This window comes from Melospiza melodia, unplaced genomic scaffold (genome assembly GCF_035770615.1).
Source record: "Melospiza melodia melodia isolate bMelMel2 unplaced genomic scaffold, bMelMel2.pri scaffold_166, whole genome shotgun sequence".
NCBI lineage: Eukaryota > Metazoa > Chordata > Aves > Passeriformes > Passerellidae > Melospiza > Melospiza melodia.
Window position 1 is genome coordinate 188,597 of NW_026948517.1, and position 26,288 is coordinate 214,884.

General features: G+C 59.5%; 1 protein-coding gene across 1 annotated transcript in view; it reads left to right on the forward strand.

The window, feature by feature from the left end:
• KDM5C (lysine demethylase 5C) overlaps positions 1 to 26,288 on the forward strand; it is a 47,483-nt gene that overhangs the window by 19,166 nt on the left and 2,029 nt on the right. Inside the window, 17 exon segments of the mRNA XM_063182149.1 lie at positions 399 to 557; positions 3,403 to 3,584; positions 7,688 to 7,727; positions 7,729 to 7,851; positions 7,944 to 8,063; positions 12,127 to 12,321; positions 13,247 to 13,428; positions 15,487 to 15,611; positions 16,738 to 16,885; positions 18,808 to 18,904; positions 21,228 to 21,586; positions 22,709 to 22,815; positions 22,818 to 22,846; positions 24,227 to 24,337; positions 24,339 to 24,407; positions 24,480 to 24,615; positions 25,435 to 25,961. Coding sequence (XP_063038219.1) covers positions 399 to 557; positions 3,403 to 3,584; positions 7,688 to 7,727; positions 7,729 to 7,851; positions 7,944 to 8,063; positions 12,127 to 12,321; positions 13,247 to 13,428; positions 15,487 to 15,611; positions 16,738 to 16,885; positions 18,808 to 18,904; positions 21,228 to 21,586; positions 22,709 to 22,815; positions 22,818 to 22,846; positions 24,227 to 24,337; positions 24,339 to 24,407; positions 24,480 to 24,615; positions 25,435 to 25,961 — 2,709 coding nt within the window.

Below are 26,288 nucleotides of genomic sequence, written 5' to 3' on the forward strand. Positions count from 1 at the left end.
AATCACCAAAATTCCTCCCAAAAAAACCCCAAAATGCTCCCAAATCACCAAAATCCCCCCCAAAAGCCCCCAAATGCCCTGGGTGCCTGCAGATGGTGCCCACAGAGCTGGTGGAGAAGGAGTTCTGGCACCTGGTGAACAGCCCCAAAATGCCCCAGAATTCCCCCAAAAAACCCCCAAATCACCAAAATCCCTCCCAAAAAACCCCCAAATGCCCCCTGATGCCCTGGCTGCCCGCAGATGGTGCCCACGAAGCTGGTGGAGAAGGAGTTCTGGTGCCTCGTGAACAGCCCCAAAACCCCCGAAAATGCCCCAGAATTCCCCCAAAAAACCCCAAAATCACCAAAATCCCTCCCAAAAAAACCCCAAATGCCCCCTGATGGCCCGGGTGCCCGCAGATGGTGCCCACGGAGCTGGTGGAGAAGGAGTTCTGGCGCCTGGTGAACAGCATCGAGGAGGACGTGACCGTGGAGTACGGCGCCGACATCCACTCCAAGGAGTTCGGCTCCGGCTTCCCCGTGCGCGACGGCAAACGGCGCCTGTCCCCCGAGGAGGAGGTGGGACATGGGGACACGGGGACACGGGGACACTGCCACCTCCCCTGGGGGGACACTGCCACCTCCCCCGGGGCACTGCCAGGGCCATTGTCACCTCCCCCGAGGAGGAGGTGGGACATGGGGACACTGTCACAGTGCCACCTCGCCCGGGGGGGATACTGCCACCTCCCCCGGGGCACTGCCAGGGGCATTGTCACCTCCCCCGAGGAGGAGGTGGGACACAGAGGGGACACGGGGACACTGTCACCTCCCCCGGGGCACTGCCACGGGCATTGTCACCTCCCCTGAGGAGGAGGTGGGACATGGGGACACTGCCACCAGTGTCACCTCCCCCGGGGGGGATACTGCCACCTCCCCCGGGGCACTGCCAGGGCCATTGTCACCTCACCCGAGGAGGAGGTGGGACACGGGGACACTGCCACCTCCCCTGGGGCACTGCCAGGGGCATTGTCACCTCCCCCGAGGAGGAGATGGGACACGGGGACACTGTCACAGTGCCACCTCGCCTGGGGGGGATACTGCCACCTCCCCTGGGGCACTGCCAGGGCCATTGTCACCTCACCCGAGGAGGAGGTGGGACACGGGGACAACGGGGACAGTGTCACCTCCCCCGGGGGGACAGTGTCACATCCCCCCGGGGCACTGCCAGGGACATTGTCACCTCACCCGAGGAGGAGGTGGGACACGGGGACAACGGGGACACTGCCACCTCCCCTGGGGCACTGCCAGGGGCATTGTCACCTCCCCTGAGGAGGAGGTGGGACATGGGGACACTGCCACAGTGTCACCTCCCCCGGGGGGGGGGACAGTGTCACATCCCCTGGGGCACTGCCAGGGGCATTGTCATCTCACCTGGTGGGACATTGTCACGTCCTCCCAGGGCACTGCCACAGGGACGTTGTCACCTCCCGCCCCAAGTAGGAGGTGGGACACTGGAGACATTGTCACCTCCCCCGGGGGGACATTGTTACCCCACGGGGGCATTGCCAGGGACAGTGTCACCTCCCCCGAGGAAGAGGTGGGACATTGTCCCTGTGCCTGGGTGACACCGTCCTGGTGTCCCCTCGATGTCCCCGTCCCCTGGGTGTGCTGTCCCCTCGGTGTCCCCCTGCCCAGGTGACGCTGTCCCCTTGGTGCCCCTGTCCCCATGCCCACGTGACGCTGTCCTGGAGGTGTCCCTGTCCCCGTGTGGGGGCAATGCCATGTCCCTGTCCCCTCGGTGACGCTGTCCCCGTGTCCCCTGGGTGTCCTCATCAGTGAGGTGATGCCATCCCCTCAATGTCCCCATCCCTGGGTGACGCCGTCCCCTCCAAACCCCCGTCCCCTGGTGGCACCATCCCCTCGGTGTCCCCTCGATGTCCCCATCCCTGGTGACACTGTCCCCTCGATGTCTCCATCCCTGGGTGATGCCATCCTCATGGTGTCCACTCGATGTCCCCATCCCTGGTGACACTGTCCCCTCGATGTCCCCATCCCTGGTGACACTGTCCCCTCCAAACCCCCGTCCCCTGGTGGCACCATCCCCTCGGTGTCCCCTCAGTGTCCCCATCCCTGGGTGATGCCATCCTCATGGTGTCCCCTCGATGTCCCCATCCCTGGTGACACTGTCCCCTCCATGTCTCCATCCCTGGGTGATGCCATCCTCATGGTGTCCCCTCGATGTCCCCATTCCTCAGTGTCCCCTCGATGTCCCCATCCCCTGGTGACAATGTCCTGGGGGTGTCCCTGTCCCCATCCCTGGGTGACACCGTCCCCTGGGTGTCTCCTCAATGTCCCCATCCCTTTGGGTGACACTGTCCCCTCAGTGTCCCCTCAGTGTCCCCATCCCTTTGGGTGACACTGTCCCCTCAATGTCCCCATCCCTGGGTGACACCGTCCCCTCAGTGTCCCCTCAGTGTCCCCTCAGTGTCCCCATCCCTTTGGGTGACACTCTCCCCTCAGTGTCCCCTCAGTGTCCCCATCCCTTTGGGTGACACTGTCCCCTCGGTGTCCCCATCCCCGGTGTCCCCATGTCCCCTCGCTGTCCCCGGGGTGTCCCCCCGGTGTCCCCATCCCCGGTGACGCTGTCCCTTCTCTGTCCCCTCTCTGTCCCCTCGCTGTCCCCATCCCTGGGTGACACTGTCCCCTCGGTGTCCCCGTGTCCCCTCGCTGTCCCCATCCCCAGTGACAATGTCCCCTTGCTGTCCCCTCTCTGTCCCCTCTCTGTCCCCCCGCTGTCCCCGGTGACGCTGTCCCCTCTCTGTCCCCTCTCTGTTCCCTCGCTGTCCCCATCCCCGGTGACGCTGTCCCCTCTCTGTCCCCCCGGTGTCCCCATCCCTGGTGACGCTGTCCCTTCTCTGTCCCCTCTCTGTCCCCCGCTGTCCCCGGTGTCCCCTCGCTGTCCCCATCCCTGGGTGACACTGTCCCCTCTCTGTCCCCTCGCTGTCCCCATCCCCGGTGACGCTGTCCCCTCTCTGTCCCCTCTCTGTCCCCTCAATGTCCCCTCGCTGTCCCCATCCCCGGTGACGCTGTCCCCTCTCTGTCCCCTCTCTGTCCCCTCTCTGTCCCCTCTCTGTCCCCTCTCTGTCCCCTCACTGTCCCCTCGCTGTCCCCATCCCTGGGTGACACTGTCCCCTCTCTGTCCCCTCGCTGTCCCCATCCCTGGGTGACACTGTCCCCTCGCTGTCCCCTCGCTGTCCCCTCGCTGTCCCCGGTGTCCCCTCTCTGTCCCCTGGGTGACACTGTCCTCTCTCTGTCCCCTCACTGTCCCCTCGCTGTCCCCATCCCCGGTGTCCCCATGTCCCCTCGCTGTCCCCTCGCTGTCCCCATCCCCGGTGACACTGTCCCCGCTGTCCCGGTGTGCCAGGAGTACGCGGGCAGCGGCTGGAACCTGAACGTGATGCCGGTGCTGCAGCAGTCGGTGCTGTGCCACATCAACGCCGACATCTCGGGCATGAAGGTGCCCTGGCTCTACGTGGGCATGGTGTTCTCGGCCTTCTGCTGGCACATCGAGGACCACTGGAGCTACTCCATCAACTACCTCCACTGGTGGGCACTGGGGGCACCAAGGGGGCACCTGGGGGGCATTTAGGGGGCACCTGGGGGGCATTTAGGGGGCTACTCCATCAACTACCTCCACTGGTGGGCACTGGGGGCACCAAGGGGGCACCTGGGGGGCATTTAGGGGGCACCTGGGGGGCATTTAGGGAGCTGCTCCATCAACTACCTCCACTGGTGGGCACCTGGGGGGCATTTAGGGGGCATTTAGGGAGCTGCTCCATCAACTGCCTCCACTGGTGGGCACCTGGGGGGCACCTGGGGGGCATTTAGGGGGCACCTGGGGGGCATTTAGGGAGCTGCTCCATCAACTACCTCCACTGGTGGGCACCTGGGGGGCGCCAGGGGGGCATTTAGGGGGCATTTAGGGAGCTGCTCCATCAACTGCCTCCACTGGTGGGCACCTGGGGGGCACCTGGGGGGCATTTAGGGGGCACCTGGGGGCATTTAGGGGGCATTTAGGGAGCTGCTCCATCAACTACCTCCACTGGTGGGCACCTGGGGGCATTTAGGGACCACCTGGGGGGCATTTAGGGGGCTACTCCATCAACTGCCTCCACTGGTGGGCACCAGGGGGCACCTGGTGGGCATCTGGGGGGCATTTAGGGAGCTGCTCCATCAACTGCCTCCACTGGTGGGCACCAAGGGGGCATTTAGGGGGTGTCTGGGGGGCATTTAGGGGGCTACTCCATTAACTGCCTCCACTGGTGGGCACCTGGGAGCATTTAGGGGGCATCTGGGGGGCATCTGAGGGGCATTTAGGGGGCTGCTCCATCAACTGCCTTCACTGGTGGGTACTGGGTGGGCATCTGGGGGGCATTTAGGGAGTTACTTCATCAATTATCTCCACTAGGGGGGCATTTAGGGGGCACCTGGGGGCATTTAGGGGGCACCTGGGGGCATTTAGGGGACTGCTCCATCAACTGCCTCCACTGGTGGGCACCAGGGGGCACCTGGGGGGCATTTAGGGGGCACCAAGGGGCACCTGGGGGGCATTTAGGAGGCTGCTCCATCAACTGCCTCCACTGGTGGGCACCTGGGGGGCGCCAGGGGGGCATTTAGGGGCGTTTAGGGGGCACCTGGGGGCATTTAGGGGGCATTTAGGGACCTGCTCCATCAACTGCCTCCACTGGTGGGCACCTGGGAGGCATTTAGGGGTGTCTGGGGGGACAGAGGGGCAAATTTGGGGTGTCTGGGGCACTTGGGGAATGACTTTGGGGTGTTTGGGTGGCATTTAAGTGCCCGGGGGGTGATTTTGGGTGCCCAGGAGGGCGATTTTGGGGTGTTTGGGGGGGTCTGAAGGGCCAGGGGAGCGACTTTGGGGTGTTTGGGGGGCAGGGGAGCAACTTTGGGGTGTTTGGGGGCATCTGGGGCACCAGAGGGGCAACTTTGGGGTGTTTAGGGGGCATCTGGGGGACCAGAGGGGCAACTTTGGAGTGTTTGGGGGGCATCTGAGTGCCCAGGGGTGAATTCGGGGTGCCCAGGGGGTGATTGTGGGGTGTTTGAGTGGCCGGGGGAACATTTTTGGGGTGTCCTGTGCCAGGGTGAGCTCAAGACGTGGCACGGGGTGGGATGAGGAGGTTTTTGGGGTGGAAATCAGGAGGTTTTTGGGGTGGAAATCAGGAGGTTTTGGGGTGGAAATCAGGAGGTTTTGGGGTGGAAATCAGGAGTTTTTGGGGTGGGATCAGGAGGTTTTGGGGTGGAAATCAGGAGGTTTTTGGGGTGAGATTCGAAGGTTTTGGGGTGCCCCATCCCCAGGGAAGAGCCCAAGGTGTGGTACAGGATGAGATCAGGAGGTTTTTGGGGTGGAAATCAGGAGGTTTTTGGGGTGGGATCAGGAGGTTTTGGGGTGGAAATCAGGAGGTTTTTGGGGTGGGATCAGGAGGTTTTGGGGTGGGATCAGGAGGTTTTTGGGGTGAGATTCGAAGGTTTTGGGGTGCCCCATCCCCAGGGAAGAGCCCAAGGTGTGGTGCAGGATGAGATCAGGAGGTTTTTGGGGTGGGATGAGGGTGGTTTTGGGGTGTTTGAGTGGCCAGGAGGATTTTTGGGGTGTCCTGTCCCCAGGGTGAGCTCAAGACACGGCACGGGGCGGGATGAGGAGGTTTTTGGGGTGAGATTCGAAGGTTTTGGGGTGGAAATCAGGATGTTTTTGGGGTGGAAATCAGGAGGTTTTTGGGGTGGGGTGAGGGTGGTTTTGGGGTGTTTGAGTGGGCAGGAGGAACATTTTGGGGTGTCCTGTGCCCAGGGTGAGCTCAAGACGTGGCACGGGGTGGGATGAGGAGGTTTTGGGGTGGGATGAGGAGGTTTTGGGGTGGAAATCAGGAGGTTTTTGGGGTGGAAATCAGGAGGTTTTTGGGGTGGGATCAGGAGGCTTTTGGGGTGAGATTCGAAGGTTTTGGGGTGCCCCATCCCCAGGGGAGAGCCCAAGGTGTGGTGCAGGATGAGATCAGGAGGTTTTTGGGGTGGTTTTGGGGTTTTGGGGCGGTACAGGATGGGGTGAGGAGGTTTTTGGGGTGGAACAAGGACATTTTTGGGGTCCCCCACCCCCAGGGATGAACCCGAGACCTGGTACAGGATGGGGTCAGGAGGTTTTTGGGCTGGAATAAGGAGGTTTTTGGGGTGAATTAGGACATTTTTGGGGTCTCCCACTCCCAGGGGTGAGCCCAAGAACGTGGTACGGGGTGGGATCAGGAGATTTTTGGGCTGGAATAAGGGCATTTTTGGGCTGGAATAAGGACATTTTTGGGATGGAACAAGGAGGTTTTTGGGCTGGAATAAGGACATTTTTGGGATGGAATAAGGACATTTTTGGGATGGAATAAGGACATTTTTGGGATGGAATAAGGACATTTTTGGGATGGAATAAGGACATTTTTGGGATGGAATAAGGACATTTTTGGGATGGAATAAGGACATTTTTGGGATGGAATAAGGACATTTTTGGGGTCCCCCACCCGCAGGGGCGAGCCCAAGACCTGGTACGGGGTGGGACGAGGAGGTTTTTGGTGTGGATCAGGGTGGGATCAGGAGATTTTTGGGGTGAATTAGGACATTTTTGGGGTCTCCCACTCCCAGGGGCGAGCCCAAGATGTGGTACGGGGTGGGATGAGGAGGTTTTTGGTGTGGAACAATGAGGTTTTTGGGGTGGAATAAGGACATTTTTGGGCTGGAATAAGGACATTTTTGGGCTGGAATAAGGACATTTTTGAGATGGAACAAGGAGGTTTTTGGGATGGAATAAGGACATTTTTGGGATGGAATAAGGACATTTTTGGGATGGAACAAGGAGGTTTTTGGGCTGGAATAAGGACATTTTTGGGCTGGAATAAGGACATTTTTGGGCTGGAATAAGGACATTTTTGGGCTGGAATAAGGACATTTTTGGGGTTCCCCACCCCCAGGGGTGAGCCCAAGACCTGGTACGGGGTGGAATGATGAAATTTTTAGGATGGAATAGGGAGGTTTTTGGGGTGAGTTAGGACATTTTTGGGATGGAATAAGGACATTTTTGGGGTCTCCCACTCCCACGGGCAAGCCCAATGTGTAGTACAGGATGGGATGATGAAGTTTTGGGATGGAATAAGGACGTTTTTGGGCTGGAATAAGGATGTTTTTGGGGTCTCCCACTCCCAGGGGCGAGCCCAAGATGTGGTACAGGGTGAGATGAGGAGGTTTTTGGTGTGGAACAAGGAGGTTTTTGAGGTGGAATAAGGACATTTTTGGGATGGAATAAGGACATTTTTGGGGTCCCCCACCCCCAGGGCGAGCCCAAGACCTGGTACAGGGTGGGACGAGGCGGTTTTTGGGGTGGAACAAGGAGGTTTTTGGGTGGAATAAGGACATTTTTGGGATGGAATAAGGACATTTTTGGGTCCCCCACCCCCAGGGCGAGCCCAAGACCTGGTACGGGGTGGAACAAGGAGGTTTTTGGGGTGGAATAAGGACATTTTGGGGGTGAATTAGGACATTTTTGGGGTCCCCCACCCGCAGGGGCGAGCCCAAGACCTGGTACGGGGTGGAACAAGGAGGTTTTTGGGGTGGAATAAGGACATTTTTGGGGTGAATTAGGACATTTTTGGGTCCCCCACCCGCAGGGGCGAGCCCAAGACCTGGTACGGGGTGCCGTCGTTCGCGGTCCGAGCACCTGGAGGAGGTGATGAAGAAGCTGACGCCGGAGCTGTTCGAGAGCCAGCCCGACCTGCTGCACCAGCTGGTCACGCTGATGAACCCCAACACGCTGATGGCCCACGGCGTCCCCGTGAGTTGGGGGTGTCCCCCCCTGTCACCCCGGCCCTGTGCCACCCCTGGGGGCGGGGCTGAGCCCAGGTGTGTCCCCCCCCCCCCCACCAGGTGGTCCGGACCAACCAATGCGCCGGCGAGTTCGTCATCACCTTCCCCCGCGCCTACCACAGCGGCTTCAACCAGGGCTACAACTTCGCCGAGGCCGTCAACTTCTGCACGGCCGACTGGGTGAGCTCTGGGGGCAGGAAAACGGGCAGGGGGGGCAGGGAATGGACCTGGGGGGGTAAAAAATGGACATGGGGGGTATAAAATGGACCTGGGGGGGTAAAAAATGGACCTGGGGGGGAAGGAAGTGTACCTGGGGGGGTAAAAAATTGACTGGGGGGGGCAGGAAATGGACCTGGTGGGGTAAAAAATGGACCTGGGGGGGTAAAAAATGGACCTGGGGGGGAAGGAAATGGACCTGGGGGGCAGGAAATGCACCTGGGGGGCAGGAAATGGACCTGGGGGGGGTAAAAAATGGACCTGGGGGGGTAAAAAATTGACTGGGGGGGCAGGAAATTGACTGGTGGGGTAAAAAATGGACCTGGGGGGGTAAAAAATGGACCTGGGGGGAAGGAAATGCACCTGGGGGGGCAGGAAATGGACCTGGGGGAGTAAAAAATGGACCTGGGGGGCAGGAAAATGGGCCTGGGGGGGTAAAAAATGGACCTGGGGGGGGTAAAAAATGGACCTGGGGGGCAGGAAAATGGACCTGAGGGGGTAAAAAATGGACCTGAGGGGGCAGGAAGTGTACCTGGGGGGGTATAAAATGGACCTGGGGGGCTAAAAAATGGACCTGGAGGGCAGGAAATGGACCTGGGGGGGTAAAAAATGGACATGGGGGGTATAAAATGGACCTGGGGGGGTAAAAAATGGACCTGAGGGGTGAAAAATGGACCTGAGGGGGTAAAAAATGGACCTGAGGGGGGCAGGAAAATGGACCTGGGGGGGTAAAAAATGGACCTGGGGGGGGTAAAAAATGGACCTGGGGGGCAGGAAAATGGGCCTGGGGGGGTAAAAAATGGACCTGGGGGGCAGGAAGTGTACCTGGGGGGGTAAAAAATTGACTGGGGGGGGCAGGAAATGGACCTGGTGGGGTAAAAAATGGACCTGGGGGCGTAAAAAATGGACCTGGGGGGGAAGGAAATGGACCTGGGGGGCAGGAAATGCACCTGGGGGGCAGGAAATGGACCTGGGGGGGGGTAAAAAATGGACCTGGGGGGGTAAAAAATTGACTGGGGGGGGCAGGAAATTGACTGGTGGGGTAAAAAATGGACCTGGGGGGGGTAAAAAATGGACCTGGGGGGGAAGGAAATGCACCTGGGGGGGCAGGAAATGGACCTGGGGGAGTAAAAAATGGACCTGGGGGGCAGGAAAATGGGCCTGGGGGGGTAAAAAATGGACCTGGGGGGGGTAAAAAATGGACCTGGGGGGCAGGAAAATGGGCCTGGGGGGGTAAAAAATGGACCTGGGGGGCAGGAAAATGGGCCTGGGGGGGTAAAAAATGGACCTGGGAGGCAGGAAGTGTACCTGAGGGGGTAAAAAATGGACCTGGGGGGTAAAAATTGGGCCTGGGGGGGTAAAAAATGGGCCTGGGGGGTAAAAAATGGACCTGGGGTGTAGAAAATGGACCTGGGGGGTAAAAAATGGATCTGGGGGGTAAAAAATGGACCTGGGGGGGGTAAAAAATGGACCTGGGGGTAAAAAATGTACCGAGGGGGCAGGAAGTGTACCTGGGGGGGGTAAAAAATGGACCTGGGGGGCTAAAAAATGGACCTGGGGGGCAGGAAATGGACCTGGGGAGGCAGGAAATGGACCTGGGGGGCAGGAAATGGACCTGGGGGGGGTAAAAAATAGACCTGGGGGGGATAAAAAATGGACCTGGGGGGGGTAAAAAATGGACCTGAGGGGGCAGGAAATGTACCTGGGGGGGTAAAAAGTGGACTGGGGGGTAGAAAATGTACCTGGGGGGGGTAAAAAATATACCTGAGGGGGCAGGAAGTGTACCTGGAGGGGTAAAAAATGGACCTGGGGGGGTAAAGCATGTACCTGGGGGTAGAAAATATACCTGGGGGGGTAAAAATTGTACCTGAGGGGGCAGGAAGTGTACCTGGAGGGGCATAAAATGTACTTGGGGGGTAAAAAATGGACCTGGGGGGCAGGAAATGGACCTGGGGGGGGGTAAAAAATTGACCTGGGGGGGGCAGAAAAAATACCTGGGGGGGGCAGAGAAATACCTGTAATAGTGTGATAAAGTGAACATGGAGGTACAGCAGCCCTCTCATCTCCTAGCACTTAGAAAAGCCTGCGCTGGAGGAATCAAAACCCTCCAGACTTCCTTTATTTTTTTTTCTATTATTCCTTTATATTATATATTATATATTATATATTATATATTATATATTATATATTATATATTATATATTATATATTATATATTATACACTATATATTATACAATATATATTATACACTATATATTATACACTATATATTATACACTATATATTATATATTATATATTATACACTATATCTTGTGTATTATATGTTATATATCGCATATATCAATTTTTTTAGTCATATATTAGTGTTACAATAATTAACATATCAATATGTTAATACATTAATATACACAATTATTCTATTAATAATATAGTGATAATGGATCTTGATATATTAATAATATTATATCGATAATATTATATTTTTACCATGTATAACATAATATAATATAGTGTAATATAATAATAATATAATATAATATAATATAATATAATATAATATAATATAATATAATATAATATAATATAATATAATATAATATAATATAATATAATATAATATAATATAATATAATATATAATATTATATAATATTATATAATATTATATATAATATAATATAATATAGTATAATATAATATAATATAATATAATATAATATAATATAATATAATATAATATAATATAATATAATATAATATAATATATACTATATAATATTATATAGTATAATATAACATAACATAATATAATATAATGTAGTATAATGTAATGTAATATAATGTAATGTAATATAATGTAATGTAATATAATGTAATGTAATATAATGTAATGTAATATAATGTAATATAATATAATATAATATAATATAATATATATAATATAATATAATATAATATAATATAATATAATATAATATAATATAATATAATATAATATAATATAAATGATTTCTTTATATATTATTATTATTCCTTTATATGGCAAAAAAAACAGGGCAGCACAAAGAGGGAAACTGAAATTTATGGGTGGAGAAAGGAGGAAAAAGAAAAAGGAGAAACCAAAATTCTGGGGGGCACAAAATGTGTTTGGAGGGGCTTAGAAAGTGCCTGAAAGGGCAGAAAAACTACCCGGGGGGGGCAAGAAAAATATCCTGGGGGAGCAAGAAAAATATCCCTGGGGGAGAAAGAAGAATATCCCTGGGTGGGGGATGGACAGAATGTCTGTCCCCCGGTTTTGGGGAGCCCCTGACCCCCGTGCAGCTCCCACAGGCAGGGGGTGCACGGAGCACTGCCAGGTTCAGGGCTATGGGGGGTTCCCCAGCTTTGGGGGTGCTGAGATCTGTTCCAGGCTGTGTTTGGGGGTCCCCCCATGTTTTGGGGAGCCCCCTGACCCCCCAGTCCCTTCCAGCTCCCCGCAGGCAGGCAGTGCATTGAGAGCATCATCAGCTGCCCAGCTCAGTTCAGGGCTATGGGAAGGCTCCCAGGTTTGGCAGCTCAGCACAGCTGGGTTCAGGGCTGCGTTTAGGGGTCCCCCCAGGTTTTTTGGGGACCCCCCTGACGCCCCCAGTCCCTTCCATCTCCCCGCAGGAGCTGGAATTATAAATTATTTTTTATATATTATTATTATTCCTTTATATGGCAAAAAAACAGGGGAGCACAAAGAGGGAAACTGAAATTTATGGGTGGAGAAAGGAAGAAAAAGAAAAGGAGAAGCCAAAATTCTGGGGGGCACAAAATGTGTTTGGGGGTCCCCCCATGTTTTGGGGACCCCCCTGACACCCCCAGTCCCTTCCAGCTCCCCGCAGGCAGGCAGTGCATTGAGAGCATCATCAGCTGCCCAGCTCAGTTCAGGGCTATGGGAAGGCTCCCAGGTTTGGGAGCTCAGCACAGCTGGGTTCAGGGCTGTGTTTGGGGGTCCCCCCCAGGTTTTGGGGACCCCCCCTGACCCCCCGTTTCCCCGCAGCTCCCCGCGGGCCGGCAGTGCATCGAGCACTATCGCCGCCTGCGCCGCTACTGCGTCTTCTCGCACGAGGAGCTGATCTGCAAGATGGCCGCCAGCCCCGAGAAGCTGGACCTGAACCTGGCGGCCGCCGTGCACAAGGAGATGTTCGTGCTCGTGCAGGAGGAGCGCAAGCTGCGCAAGGCCCTGCTCGAGAAGGTGGGGGCGCCCCCAAAAACGGGGGGTGGGGGGCACCCCCAAAAACGGGGGGTGGGGGGCACCCCCAAAAACGGGGGGTGGGGGGCGCCCCCAAAAACGAGGGGTGGGGGGCACCCCCAAAAACGGGGAGGGCACAGGGAGATGGAGGGGGGGGGCGGTTGTGGCGCTTTTGGGGCACCCCAAAGGGTCTGGGGAGGGGGTGAGGGTTGTTTTGTCACCCTCAGGGGGTGATGGAGGGATTGGGAATGCTGAGAGTACCCCAAAATCTCTGTGTGGGGGGGTTCTGATATTGGTTTTCCTGCCCCCCCCAGGGCATCCCAGAGGCAGAGCAGGAGGGGTTGGAGTTACAGGAGAAAATTTGAGGGAGTTTTTATCCCTTTGAGAGGATCATGGAGGGATTAGGAGTACAGGGACACCCCAAAATCTCCCCCGGAGGGGGTCTCATGTCCATTTTCCTGCCCCCCCAGGGCATCCCGGAGGCAGAGCAGGGATGGTTGGAAGCTACAGGGGAAAATCTGAGGGAATTTTTATCCCTCTCAGAGCATCATGAAGGGATTGGGGGTGCTGAGAACACCCCAAAATCTCTATGTAGGGGTTCTGATATCCATTTTCCTGCCCCCCCAGGGCATCCCGGAGGCAGAGCAGGAAGGGTTGAAGCTACAGGGAGGATTTTTATCCCTCTGAGGGGATCGCGAATGGATTGGGGGTGCTGAGAACACCCCAAAATCTCCATGGGGGATGTCCTGATGTCCATTTTTCTACCCCCAAGGGCATCACGGAGGCCGAGCAGGAAGGGTTGAAGCTGCAGGGGGAAATGTGAGGGAATTTTTATCCCTCTCAGAGCATCATGAAGGGATTGGGGGTGCTGAGAACACCCCAAAATCTCTATAGAGGGGTTCTGATATCCATTTTCCTGCCCCCCCAGGGCATCACAGAGGCCGAGCGCGAGGCCTTCGAGCTGCTGCCCGACGACGAGCGGCAGTGTGACAAGTGCAAGACCACGTGCTTCCTGTCGGCCCTGGCCTGCTACGACTGCCCCCAGGGCCTCGTCTGCCTCTACCACATGGACGACCTGTGCAAGTGCCCCCGCAGCAAGCAGTACCTCAGGTGGGGGCTGGAGGGGGTTCGGTGGGGCTCGGGGGGGGTTTAAATGGGGTTTAGTGGGGTTTGAAGGGGTTTGAATGGGGTTTGAGAGGGTTTAAATGGGGTTTAGTGGGGTTTGAAGGGGTTTAAATGGGCTTGGGGTGCTTTAAACGGGGTTTGAATGAAGTCTAGTGGGGTTTGAATGGGGTTTGAGAGGGTTTAGTGGGGTTTGGAGAAGGGTTCGGGGAGTTTAAATGGAGTTTAGGGGGGTTTGAATGGGGTTTGAATGAAGTTTAGTGGGGTTTGGAGGGGTTTGAGAGGGTTTAGTGGGGTTTGGAGAAGGGTTCGGGGAGTTTAAATGGAGTTTAGGGGGGTTTGAATGGGGTTTGAATGAAGTTTAGTGGGGTTTGGAGGGGTTTGAGAGGGTTTAAATGGGGTTTAGTGGGGTTTGGAGAAGGGTTTGGGGAGTTTAAATGGAGTTTGGGGGGATTCTATGGAGTTTAGTGGGGTTTGGAGGGGTTTGAATGGGGTTTGGGGGCTGAGAGAGGGGGTTAGATGGAGTTTAGGGGGGTTTGAATGGGGTTTGGGGGGGTTCTATGGAGTTTAGTGGGGTTTGGAGGGGTTTGAATGGGGTTTGAGAGGGTTTAAATAGGGTTTAGTGGGGTTTGGAGAAGGGTTCGGGGAGTTTAAATGGAGTTTAGAGGGGTTTGAATGGGGTTTGGGGGGGTTCTGTGGAGTGTAGTGGGGTTTGGAGGGGTTTGAATGGGGTTTGAGAGGGTTTAAATGGGGTTTAGGTTTGGGGAGGTTGGAATGGGCTTGGGGGGCTTTAAACGGGGTTTGAATGAAGTTTGGAGGGGTTTGAATGGGGTTTGAGAGGGTTTAAAGGGGGTTTAGTGGGGTTTGGAGAAGGGTTCGGGGAGTTTAAATGGAGTTTAGGGGGGTTCGAATGGGGTTTGGGGGGGTTCTATGGAGTTTAGGGGGGTTTGAATGGCTTTTGGGGGGGTTCTATGGAGTTTAGTGGGGTTTGGAGGGGTTTGAATGGGGTTTGAGGGCTGAGAGAGGGGCTTAGATGGAGTTTAGGGGGGTTTGAATGGGGTTTGGGGGGTTTGAAGAGGGATTTTGGGGGTTTCAGTGGGGTGTGGAGGGGGGTTTGGGGGAGTTTGAATGGGGTTTGGGGGGGTTTAAATGGGGTTTGGGGAGCTGGGAGAGGGGTTTGGGGAGGGTTGAATGGAGTTTAATGGGGTTTGGGGGGGTTTGAATGGAGTTTGGGGTGGTTAAATGGGTTTTGGGGGGCTTGGAGAGGGGTTTGGTGGGGGTTGAATGGGGTTTGGGGGGATTGAATGGGGTTTGGAGAGGAGTTTGGGGTTTGGGGGGATTTGAATGGGGTTTGGAGAGGGGTTTGGGGGAGTTTGAATGGAGTTTGGGGGGATGAATGGGGTTTGGGGGAGTTTGAATGGAGTTTGGGGGAGTTTGGATGGGGTTTGGGGGGGTTAAATGGGTTTTGGGGGGCTGGGAGAGGGGTTTGGGCGAGTCGAATAGGGTTTGGAGGGGTTTAAATAGAGTTTGGGGGAGGTTTGGATGGGATTGGGGAGGTTTGGAGAGGGGTTGAGGGGTTTGGAGAGGAATTTGACGTGCTTGGACGGGGGATTGGGGGGCTGGGAGAGGAGTTTGGGGGGGGTTTGAATGGGATTTGGGGGGCTGGGGACCTTTGATGTGACCCTGGGAACACACATGGGGTTGATCTGGGGGGTCCTGGTGTGACCCTGGTGTGACCCTGGCTGTGGTTTGGGGGTGCTGAAAATCTTGGGGTGTCCCTGGGATGGGGTGGGGGGGACACAGCCACGACCTGGTGGCTCCTCTACAGATTTGGAGATGGTTTTGGGGGGGCTTTGATGTGACCCTGGGGACACACATGGGGTTGATCTGGGGGGTTCCTGGTGTGACCCTGGCTGTGTTTTGGGGGCGCTGAAGATCTCGAGGTGTCCCTGGGATGGCGAACACCCCGTGAGCTCAGTCTGGGGGTCCCGTGTGTCCCTTTTGGGGTGCCCCCAGAGCCCCCCAGTGAGCCCGGGTGCCCCCCAGGTACCGCTACACCCTGGACGAGCTGCCGGCCATGCTGCACAAGCTCAAGGTGCGCGCAGAGTCCTTCGACACCTGGGCCAACAAGGTGCGCATCGCCCTCGAGGTGGAGGACGGCCGCAAGCGCAGTGAGTGGGGGTCTCCCAAGGGGGTTTTGGGGGGTCTCCCAAGGGGGTTTGGGGGATCCCAAGGGGGTTTGGGGGATCCCAAGGGGGTTTGGGGGGTCTCCCAAGGGGGTTTGGGGGATCCCAAGGGGGTTTGAGGGCTCTCAGTTGGATTTTGGGGGCTCTCCAGGGGGTTTGGGGGGTTCCCAGGGGGTTTGGAGGGTCTCCCAAGGGGGTTTGGGGGATCCCAAGGGGTTTTGGGGGGCTCTCAAGGGAGTTTTGGGGGTCTACAGGGGGGTTTGGGGGCTCTCCAAGGGGGTTTGGGGGGCTCTCAGTTGGATTTTGGGGGGCTCTCAGTTGGATTTTGGGGGGCTCTCAAGGGGAATTTGGGGGGCTCCCACGGGGGGTTTGGGGGCTCTCAAGGGAGTTTTGGGGGTCGCCAGGGGGGTTTGGGGGCTCTCCAAGGAGGTTTGGGGGGCTCTCAATGGGGTTTTGGGGGGCTCTCCAGTGGGGTTTGGGGGGCTCTCAAGGAGGCTCCCAAGGGGCTTTTGGGGGGCTCTCAGGGGGGTTTTGGAGGGTTCTCAAGGGGATTTTGGGGGGCTCTCCAAGGGGAGGTTTTGGGGGGCTCTCCAGGGCGGGTTTTGGGGGCTCCCAAGGGGAATTTGAGGGGCTCCCAAGGGGGTTTTGGGGGACTCTCTAGGGCAGGTTTGGGGGGGCTCCCAGGGAGGGTTTTGAGGGCTCTCCAGGGGAATTCGGGGGGCTCCCAGGGGGTTTTGGGGGCTCCCAGGGAGGGTTTTGAGGGCTCTCCAGGGGAGTTTGGGGGGCTCCCAGGGGGGATTTTGGGGGCTCCCAAGGGGATTTTGAGGGCTCTCCAGGGGAATTTGGGGGCTCCCAAGGGGGTTTTGGGGGCCTCTCTAGGGCAGGTTTGGGGGGCTCCCAGGGAGGGTTTTGAGGGCTCTCCAGGGGAATTCGGGGGGCTCCCAGGGGGATTCTGGGGGCTCTCCAGGGGAATTCGGGGGGCTCCCAGGGGGGATTTTGGGGGCTCCCAGGGAGGGTTTTGAGGGCTCTCCAGGGGAATTCGGGGGGCTCCCAGGGGGATTCTGGGGGCTCCCCTGTGGAGCCGGGCTCTCAGAGCCGCCCCTGCCCGCAGCGCTGGAGGAGCTGCGCGCGCTGGAGTCGGAGGCGCGGGAGCGCAAGTTCCCCGAGAACGAGCTGCTGCACCGCCTCAAGGGCTGCCTGCGCCAGGCCGAGCGCTGCGTCTCCGAGGCCCTGGGGCTCATCAGCTCCCAGGAGACCGGGTCCGTGCCACCAGGGTGTCACCAGGGTGTCACCAGGGTGTCACCAGGGTGTCACCAGGGTGTCACCAGGGTGTCACCAGAGTGTCACCAGGGTGTCACCAGTGTGTCACCACGGTGTCACCAGAGTGTCCCCAGCTGTCCCCGTGGTGTCCGCAGTGTGTCACCAGTGTCCCCATGGTGTCACCAGAGTGTCCCCACAGTGTCCCCAGTGTGTCACCACGGTGTCCCCAGAGTGTCCTCACAGTGTCCCCAGAGTGTCCCCAGAGTGTCCCCAGCTGTCCCCAGAGTGTCCCCAGAGTGTCACCAGAGTGTCCCCACAGTGTCCCCAGTGTGTCACCACGGTGTCCCCAGAGTGTCCTCACAGTGTCCCCAGAGTGTCACCAGTTGTCCCCACAGTGTCACCAGAGTGTCCCCAGCCGTCCCCAGCTGTCCCCACAGTGTCACCAGAGTGTCCCCACAGTGTCACCAGAGTGTCCCCAGCTGTCCCCAGAGTGTCACCAGAGTGTCCCCACAGTGTCACCAGAGTGTCCCCAGCTGTCCCCGTGGTGTCCCCAGAGTGTCCTCACAGTGTCCCCAGCTGTCCCCGTGGTGCCCCCAGAGTGTCACCAGAGTGTCACCAGTTGTCCCCACAGTGTCACCAGGGTGTCCCCACAGTGTCACCGGAGTGTCCCCAGCTGTCCCCGTGGTGCCCCCAGTGTGTCACCAGAGTGTCCTCACAGTGTCCCCAGCTGTCCCCAGTGTCCCCAGAGTGTCACCAGTTGTCCCCACAGTGTCACCAGCGTCCCCACAGTGTCATCGGAGTGTCCCCAGCTGTCCCCGTGGTGCCCCCAGTGTGTCACCAGAGTGTCCTCACAGTGTCCCCAGCTGTCCCCAGAGTGTCCCCAGAGTGTCACCAGTTGTCCCCACAGTGTCACCAGCGTCCCCACAGTGTCCTCACAGTGTCCCCAGCTGTCCCCAGAGTGTCCCCAGAGTGTCCTCACAGTGTCCCCAGCTGTCCCCAGCGGGGCAGTGTCACTGTCACGGGTCACCCTGGCTGTGTGTGTCCAGCCGAGTCTCAGCGTGCTCGGTTTGCCGGCGCCGTTGTTGTTCTGGGTGTCCCTGTGTTGTCACCTGTGTCCCTGTGCTGTCACCTGTGGGTCCTGTCCCCTGCAGTGTCCCCACAGTGTCCCCTCTCTGTCCCTGTCCCTGCAGGGTCCTTTCCCTGTTCCCAGAGTGTCTCCACAGTGTCCCCTCAGTGTCCCCACAGTGTTCCCTCAGTGTCCCTGTCCCCTCAGTGTCCCCACAGTGTCCCCTCTATGTCCTCACAATGTCCCTGTCCCTGTCCCCACAATGTCCGTGTGCCCGCAGGGTCCCTTTCCTGTCCCCAGAGTGTCCCTGTCCCCTCAGTGTCCCCTGAGTGTCCGTGTCCCCTCAGTGTCCCTGTCCCCTCAGTGTCCCCGCAGGGTCCCTTTCCTGTCCCCTCAGTGTCCCCTGAGTGTCCGTGTCCCCGCAGGGTCCCCTTGGTGTCCCCTGAGTGTCTGTGTCCCCGCAGTGTCCCCTCAATGTCCCTGTCCCCTCGGTGTCCCCTGAGTGTCCGTGTCCCCTCAGTGTCCCTGTCCCCTCAGTGTCCCCTGAGTGTCCATGTCCCCGCAGTGTCCCCTCAATGTCCCTGTCCCCGCAGGGTCCCCTCAGTGTCCCCTCAGTGTCCCCTGAGTGTCCCTGTCCCTGCAGGGTCCCCTCAGTGTCCCCTCAGTGTCCCCTCAGTGTCCCCTCAGTGTCCCCTGAGTGTCCCGTGTCCCCTCAGTGTCCCCTCAGTGTCCCCTGAGTGTCCGTGTCCCCGCAGGGTCCCCTCAGTGTCCCCTCAGTGTCCCCTGAGTGTCCCTGTCCCCGCAGGGTCCCCTCAGTGTCCCCTCAGTGTCCCCAGAGTGTCCGTGTCCCCGCAGGGTCCCCGCGCCGGCGCTGACGCTGGAGGAGCTGCGGCGGTTCCTGGAGCAGATGAACCAACTGCCCTGCGTCATGCACCAGATCGGGGACGTGCAGGTGGGGCACGGTGACATTGTCACACGGGGTCACACTGTGTCACCTGGGGTCACACTGCGTCATGCACCAGATCGGGGACGTGCAGGTGGGGCACGGTGACATTGTCACACGGGGTCACACGGTGTCACCTGGGGTCACACATTGTCACCTGGGGTCACACTGCGTCATGCACCAGATCGGGGACGTGCAGGTGGGGCACGGTGACATTGTCACAACGGGGTCACACGGTGTCACCTGGGGTCACACTGCGTCATGCACCAGATCGGGGACGTGCAGGTGGGGCACGGTGACATTGTCACACGGGGTCACACATTGTCACCTGGGGTCACACTGCGTCATGCACCAGATCGGGGACGTGCAGGTGGGGCACGGTGACATTGTCACACGGGGTCACACGGTGTCACCTGGGGTCACACATTGTCACCTGGGGTCACACGGTGTCACCTGGGGTCACACATTGTCACCTGGGGTCACACATTGTCACCTGGGGTCACACGGTGTCACCTGGGGTCACACATTGTCACCTGGGGTCACACATTGTCACCTGGGGTCACACGGTGTCACCTGGGGTCACACATTGTCACCTGGGGTCACACTGCGTCGTGCACCAGATCGGGGACGTGCAGGTGGGACACGGTGACATGGCGTGTCACACAGTGTCACCTGGAGTCACACGGTGTCACCTGGGGTCACACGGTGTCACACTGCATCATGCACCAGATTGGGGACGTGCAGGTGGGGCAGGGTGACATGGTGTGTCACCTGGGGTCACACGGTGTCACCTGGGGTCCACACTGCGTCGTGCACCAGATCGGGGACGTGCAGGTGGGACACGGTGACATTGTCACATGGGGTCACACGGTGTCACCTGGGGTCACACATTGTCACCTGGGGTCACACTGCGTCGTGCACCAGATCGGGGACGTGCAGGTGGGACACGGGTGACACAGTGTCCCATGGTATCCCACAGTGTCCCAGGGATGTCCCAGGCATGTCCCTCTGTGTCCCAGGGGTGTCACACTGTGTCTCACGCTGTCCCTCTGGGTGTCCCACACTGTCCCCTGTCTGTCCCTAACCCCATGTCCCATTGCTGTCCCACACTGTCCCTGTCCATCCCTCTGTGTGTCCCATTGCTGTCCCCTGTCTGTCCCTGACCCCGTGTCTCAGGGGTGTCACACAGTGTCCCAGTGCTGTCCCTCTGTGTCCCCATGATGTCCCACACTGTCCCCTGTGTGTCCCCACACTGTCCCCTGTGTGTCCCCACACTGTCCCCTGTCTGTCCCTAACCCCATGTCCCTCTGTGTCCCCACACTGTCCCCCCTCCAGGCCCTCCTGGACTGAGTCAAAGCCTTCCAGGCTGAGGGGGGTGAATCTCTGGGTCTGGGGTGTCCCCTGTGTGTCCCCATGATGTCCCACACTGTCCCCATGATGTCCCACACTGTCCCCAAAGTGTCCCACACTGTCCCCGTGTGCCCCCCAGGCTCTTCTGGACCGTGTTGAGGCGTTCCAGGCCAAGGGGTGGGGATCTCTGGGGTGTCCCCATGATGTCCCACACCATCCCCATGATGTCCCACACTGTCCCCACAGTGTCCCCACGATGTCCCACGCTGTCCCCCTGTCCCCCCAGGCTCTCCTGGACCGTGTTGAAGCCTTCCAGGCCGAGGGGTGGGGATCTCTGGGGTGTCCCCACGATGTCCCACACTGTCCCCTCTGTGTCCCCACACTGTCCCCCTGTCCCCCCAGGCCCTGCTGGACCGTGTTGAAGCCTTCCAGGCCGAGGGGTGGGGATCTCTGGGATGTCCAGCACTGTTCCCTGTGTGTCCCCACACTGTCCCACCCTGTCCCCGTGTCCCCCAGGCCCTGCTGGACCGTGTCGAGGCGTTCCAGGCCGAGGGGTTTGGATCTCTGGGGTGTCCCCTGTGTGTCCCCACGATGTCCCACACTGTCCCCACGATGTCCCACCCTGTCCCTGTGTCCCCCAGGCTCTCCTGAACCGTGTTGAGGCGTTCCAGGCCGAGGGGTTTGGATCTCTGGGGTGTCCCCATGATGTCCCACATTGTCCCCGTGTCCCCCCAGGCTCTCCTGGACCGTGTCGAGGCGTTCCAGGCCGAGGGGTTTGGATCTCTGGGGTGTCCCATTGCTGTCCCTGTGTCCCCAAAATGTCCCACCCTGTCCCCGTGTCCCCCAGGCTCTCCTGGACCGTGTCGAGGCGTTCCAGGCCGAGGGGTTTGGATCTCTGGGGTGTCCCCACGATGTCCCACACTGTCCCCACGATGTCCCACACTGTCCCCACAGTGTCCCACCCTGTCCCCGTGTCCCCCAGGCCCTGCTGGACCGTGTCGAGGCGTTCCAGGCCGAGGCCCGAGCCGCCCTGGCCGTTCCCCCGCCGGCGCCGGGGGCCCTGCAGGAGCTGCTGGCGCGGGGCTCCCGCCTGGGCGTGGAGGTGCCCGAGGGCCGGCGGCTGGAGCGGCAGCTGGCCCAGGCCGCGTGGCTGGAGGAGGTGACGGCCACGCTGCGGTCCCCGCGCGCCCGCGTGCCCCTGCCCGTCATGCGCGGCCTCATCCAGGCCGGCCGCACCGTGGCGCCCAGCCCCGCCGTGGACGTGGCCATGGCTGAGCTGCAGGAGCTGCTGACCATCGCCCAGCGCTGGGAGGAGAAGGCGCAGATGTGCCTCGAGGCCAGGTCAGGGGGCTGGGGGCGTCCCCGGGGGGAGAGACCCCTCCTCAAAGGGAGATAAAGGGGCTGGACCCCAGTCCAGGGGGAGATAAAGGGGCTGGACCCCAATCCAGGGGGAGATAAAGGGGCTGGACCCCAATCCAGGGGAGATAAAGGGGCTGGGGGCATCCCCGGGGGGAGAGAGCCCTCCTCGAAGGGAGATAAAGGGGCTGGACCCCAATCCAGGGGGAGAGACCCCGACCTGGGGCGGAGGGAGATAAGGGGGCTGGAGCTGTCCCCAAGGGGAGATAAAGGGGCTGGACCCCAACCCAGGGGGAGATAAAGGGGTTGGGGCCATCCCCAGGGGAAGAGACCCCGACCCGGGGGGAGAGACCCCTCCCCAAAGGGAGATGAAGTGGCTGGACCCCAACCCAGGGGGAGATAAAGGGGCTGGAGCCACCCCCAGGGGGAGATAAAGGGGCTGGACCCCAATCCAGGGGGAGATAAGGGGGTTGGAGTCATTCCCAAAGGGGCTGGAGCCATCCCCAGGGGAGAGACCCCAGCCCAGGGGGAGATAAAGGGGGCTGGGGGCTGCACCTGAGAGGGGAGAGGGGGATGGGGCTGTGCCCTCTGTCCCCTGGTTGGAGATAAAAGGTCTGGGGGCTCTCCTTGGCTCTGGGGGTGTCAGGAGGGAGCTCTGGGGTTGTTGGGGGGGTCTCTGGGGGTATCAGGGAGCTCTGTGGGTATCAGGGGGGTCTCTGGGGTATCAGGGGGGATCTTTGGGGTATCAGGGGGGTCTCTGGGGTATCAGGGGGGTCTCTGGGGGTCTCAGGGCTCTCAGGTCCCTGGCTCTGGGAGTGCCAGGGGGATCTCTGGGGTATCTGGGGGTCTCAGGGCTCTCAGGTCCCTGGCTCTGGGGTGTCAGGGATCTCTGGGGGTCTCAGGGCTCTCAGGTCCCTGGCTCTGGGAGTGCCAGGGGGATCTCTGGGGGTATCTGGGGGTCTCAGGGCTCTCAGGTCCCTGGCTCTGGGGTGTCAGGGATCTCTGGGGGTCTCAGGGCTCTCAGGTCCCTGGCTCTGGGGTGTCAGGGGTCTCTGGGGTCTCTGGGGGTCTCAGGGCTCTCAGGTCCCCGTCTCTGCCCCCCTGCAGGCAGAAGCACCCCCCGGCCACGCTGGCTGCCATCATCAAGGAGGCCGAGAACATTCCGGCGCTGCTGCCCAACATCCAGGCCCTGAAGGAGGCCCTGGGCAAGGCCCGGGCTGGATCGCCGACGTCGAGGAGATCCAGGTGGGCTCTGCACCCCTGAGACCCCCTGGGACACCCTGAGACCCTCCTGAAACCCCTGGGACCCCCTGAGATCCCCTGGGACCTTTGAGACCTCCGGGGACATCCTGGGAGCCCCTGGGACCCTCTGAGACCCTCCTGGGACCCTTGAGACCTCCTGGACATCCTGGGATCCCCTGGGACCCTCCTGGAAACCCCCTGAGATCCCCTGGGACCCTCTGAGACCCTCCTGGGGGAGCCCCGGGGACCCCTCACTGCACACAGCCCTGCGTGCCTGGGCTGTCCCCTTGGACACCCCTGTGTCCTTGTCCTGGTGTCCCCATGGTGTCCCCATGGACCCTGGCCATGGTCCATCCTTGTCCTGGCCCCGTGGGCAGGGGACAGCCCTGTGTCCCCATTCTGTCCCCATCATGGGCTCTGCACACCTGTGTCCCCATCGTGTCCCTGTGGACACTGGACACTCCTGTGTCCCTGTCCCCCATTGCACATGCTCGACCTGTCCCTGTGGACATGGGACAGTGCTGTGTCCCCATCCTGTCCCTAGGGACAGGGGACAGTGCTGTGTCCCCATCCTGCCCCTGTGGACAGGGGACAGTGCTGTGTCCCCATCCTGCCCCTGTGGACATGGGACAGTGCTGTGTCCCCATCCTGTCCCTGTGGACAGGGGACAGTGCTGTGTCCCCATCCTGTCCCTAGGGACAGGGGACAGTGCTGTGTCCCCATCGTGTCCCTGTGGACAGGGGACAGTGCTGTGTCCCCATCCTGTCCCTGTGGACAGGGGACAGTGCTGTGTCCCCATCCTGTCCCTGTGGACAGGGGACAGTGCTGTGTCCCCATCCTGTCCCTGTGGACATGGACACCTCCCTGTCCCTGCCCCCATGGACCTCCCATCTGCCACCATGTCCCCTTCCCATCCTGTCCCTGTTCCTGCCACCGTGTCCCCCCAGAACGGTGACCATTACCCGTGCCTGGATGACCTGGAGGGCCTGGTGGCCGTGTCCCCACATGTCCCCGTGTCACCCATGTGTCCCCATGTCACCCATGTCACTGTCCCCTTAGAATGGTGACCACTGCCCGTGCCTGGAGGGCCTGGTGGCCGTGTCCCCATGTGACCCGTGTCCCTGTCCCCCCAGAACGGTGACCATTACCCGTGCCTGGAGGGGCCTGGTGGCCGTGTCCCCATGTCACCCATGTCACCCATGTCCCTGTCCCCCCAGAACGGTGACCATTACCCGTGCCTGGATGACCTGGAGGGCCTGGTGGCCGTGTCCCCATGTCACCCGTGTCCCTGTCCCCCCAGAACGGTGACCATTACCCGTGCCTGGATGACCTGGAGGGCCTGGTGGCCGTGTCCCCATGTCACCCGTGTCCCTGTCCCCCCAGAACGGTGACCATTACCCGTGCCTGGATGACCTGGAGGGCCTGGTGGCCGTGGGCCGGGACCTGCCCGTGCGCCTGGAGGAGCTGCGGCAGCTCGAGGTGCAGGTGGGCACCCGCGCACTCGTGGCGGGACAAGGCCTCCCGCACCTTCCTCAAGAAGAACTCGTGCTACACCCTGCTCGAGGTGGGTCTGGGGGGGCTCTGGGGGGCCCGGGGGGGGTCCTGGCAGGGCGCTGACCCTTGTGGTGTCCCCCAGGTGCTGTGTCCCTGCGCGGACGCCGGCTCGGACAGCAGCAAGAGGCTCAAGTGGCGGCAGGAGCCGGGGCTGTACCGGCTGGACGCCGAGAGCTTGGGGCTGTCGGCGCAGGACCTGCGGGACCCCCGGGGCTGTGGTGAGCTGGGGGGGGTGTGGGGGGCACCCCGGGACCCCCGGCACTGCTCCTGTCCCTGCTGTGCCCACCCTGGGATCGGGGGTTTGGGGTGGGGGCTCCGCATCTGACGTTGATTGCTGTTATTGCTCACGTTCCTTGTTCTTCCTAAATTGGGGGGTTTGGGGTGGGGCACACCCTGAGACCCCCCAGCCCTGTCACCTCTCACACTCCCAATTTCCCTCCAGATCAAGGTGTTCAGGGGTTTGGGGTGGGGGGCACCCACATTTCTCCCAATCCCTGTTGCCTCTCACCACCTGCTGTCGCCCAGATTTTGGCATTCAGGTGTTTGGGGTGGGGGGCACTGCATCAGACCTCGATTGCTGTTATCACTCACGTTCCTTGTTCTCCCTAAATTGGGGTTTTGGGGTTTGGGGTGGGGTCACCCACATTCCCCCAACCCTGCCATCTCATACACTCCCAATTTCCCTCCAGATCTCGGTGTTGAGGAGTTTGGGGATGGGGCACCCACATTTCCTCAATCCCTGTCCCCTCTCACCCCCTGCTGTGCCCATCCCATATCTTGGTGGTCAGAGGTTTGGGGTGGGGGCACCCACATTCCCCCAATCCTTGTCACCTCTCACACTCACAATTTTCCTCCGTATTTTGACATTCAGGGGTTTGGGCTGGGGGTCACACCCTGTCACCCCACAACCCTGTCCCCTCTCACCCCCTGGTGTCCCCCCGAGACGGTGCCATTCAAGAAGGGCAAGGAGAAGGAGGGCGTTCAGGGCTTTGGGCTGGGGGTCCACACCCTGAAGCCCCCAGTCTCTCTTCCCCCAGATCGTGGCGTTCAAGAGGGCGAGCAGAAGGAGAAGGAGGGCATGCTGCGCCTCCGCCACGCCAACGCCCAGAAGGCGGCGCCGCCCCTGCCCGGCCCGGGCCCTCCGTCCTGCGTGTGCGGGCAGCCCTCGGGGCCGGGCATGCTGCAGTGCCAGCTCTGCCGGGACTGGTTCCACGGCTCCTGCGTGGCCTGGCCCCGCCTGGGCGCCCAGAAGCCGTCGCCGGCCTGGTGGGAGTGGGACGCCAAGTTCCTGTGCCCGCTGTGCCAGCGCTCGCGGCGGCCGCGCCTCGAGACCATCCTGGCGCTGCTGGTGGCGCTGCAGAAGCTGCCGGTGCGGCTGCCCGAGGGCGAGGCCCTGCAGTGCCTCACCGAGAGGGCCATCACCTGGCAGGACCGGGCCCGACAGCTCCTGGCCTCCCCCGAGGTGGCCGCGCCCCTGGAGCGCCTGGCGGCCCTGCGGCACCGGCTGCACCACGGGGACGGTGATGGAGCCCTGCGCGAGGCCAGCTGCAACGAGCAGACCAAGGTGGGGGTTTTGGGGAGATTTGGGGGTGATATGGGGAGATTTGGGGTGATTTTGGGGGTGATTTGGGGTGTCAGGGCCCTGCGGCACCGGCTGCACCACGGGGACGGCGGCGACGGGGCCCTGCGCGAGGCCAGCCGCAACGAGCAGACCAAGGTGGGTTTTGGGGAATTTGGGGAGATTTATGGAGGTTTAGCATGATTTGGGGGGGTTTTGGGGATTTTAGGGAGATTTGGGAGGGTTTTGGGGTGATTTGGGGGAATTTGGGGTGTCAGGGCCCTGAGGCACCGACTGCACCATGGTGACGGGGCCCTGCGCGAGGCCAGCCAC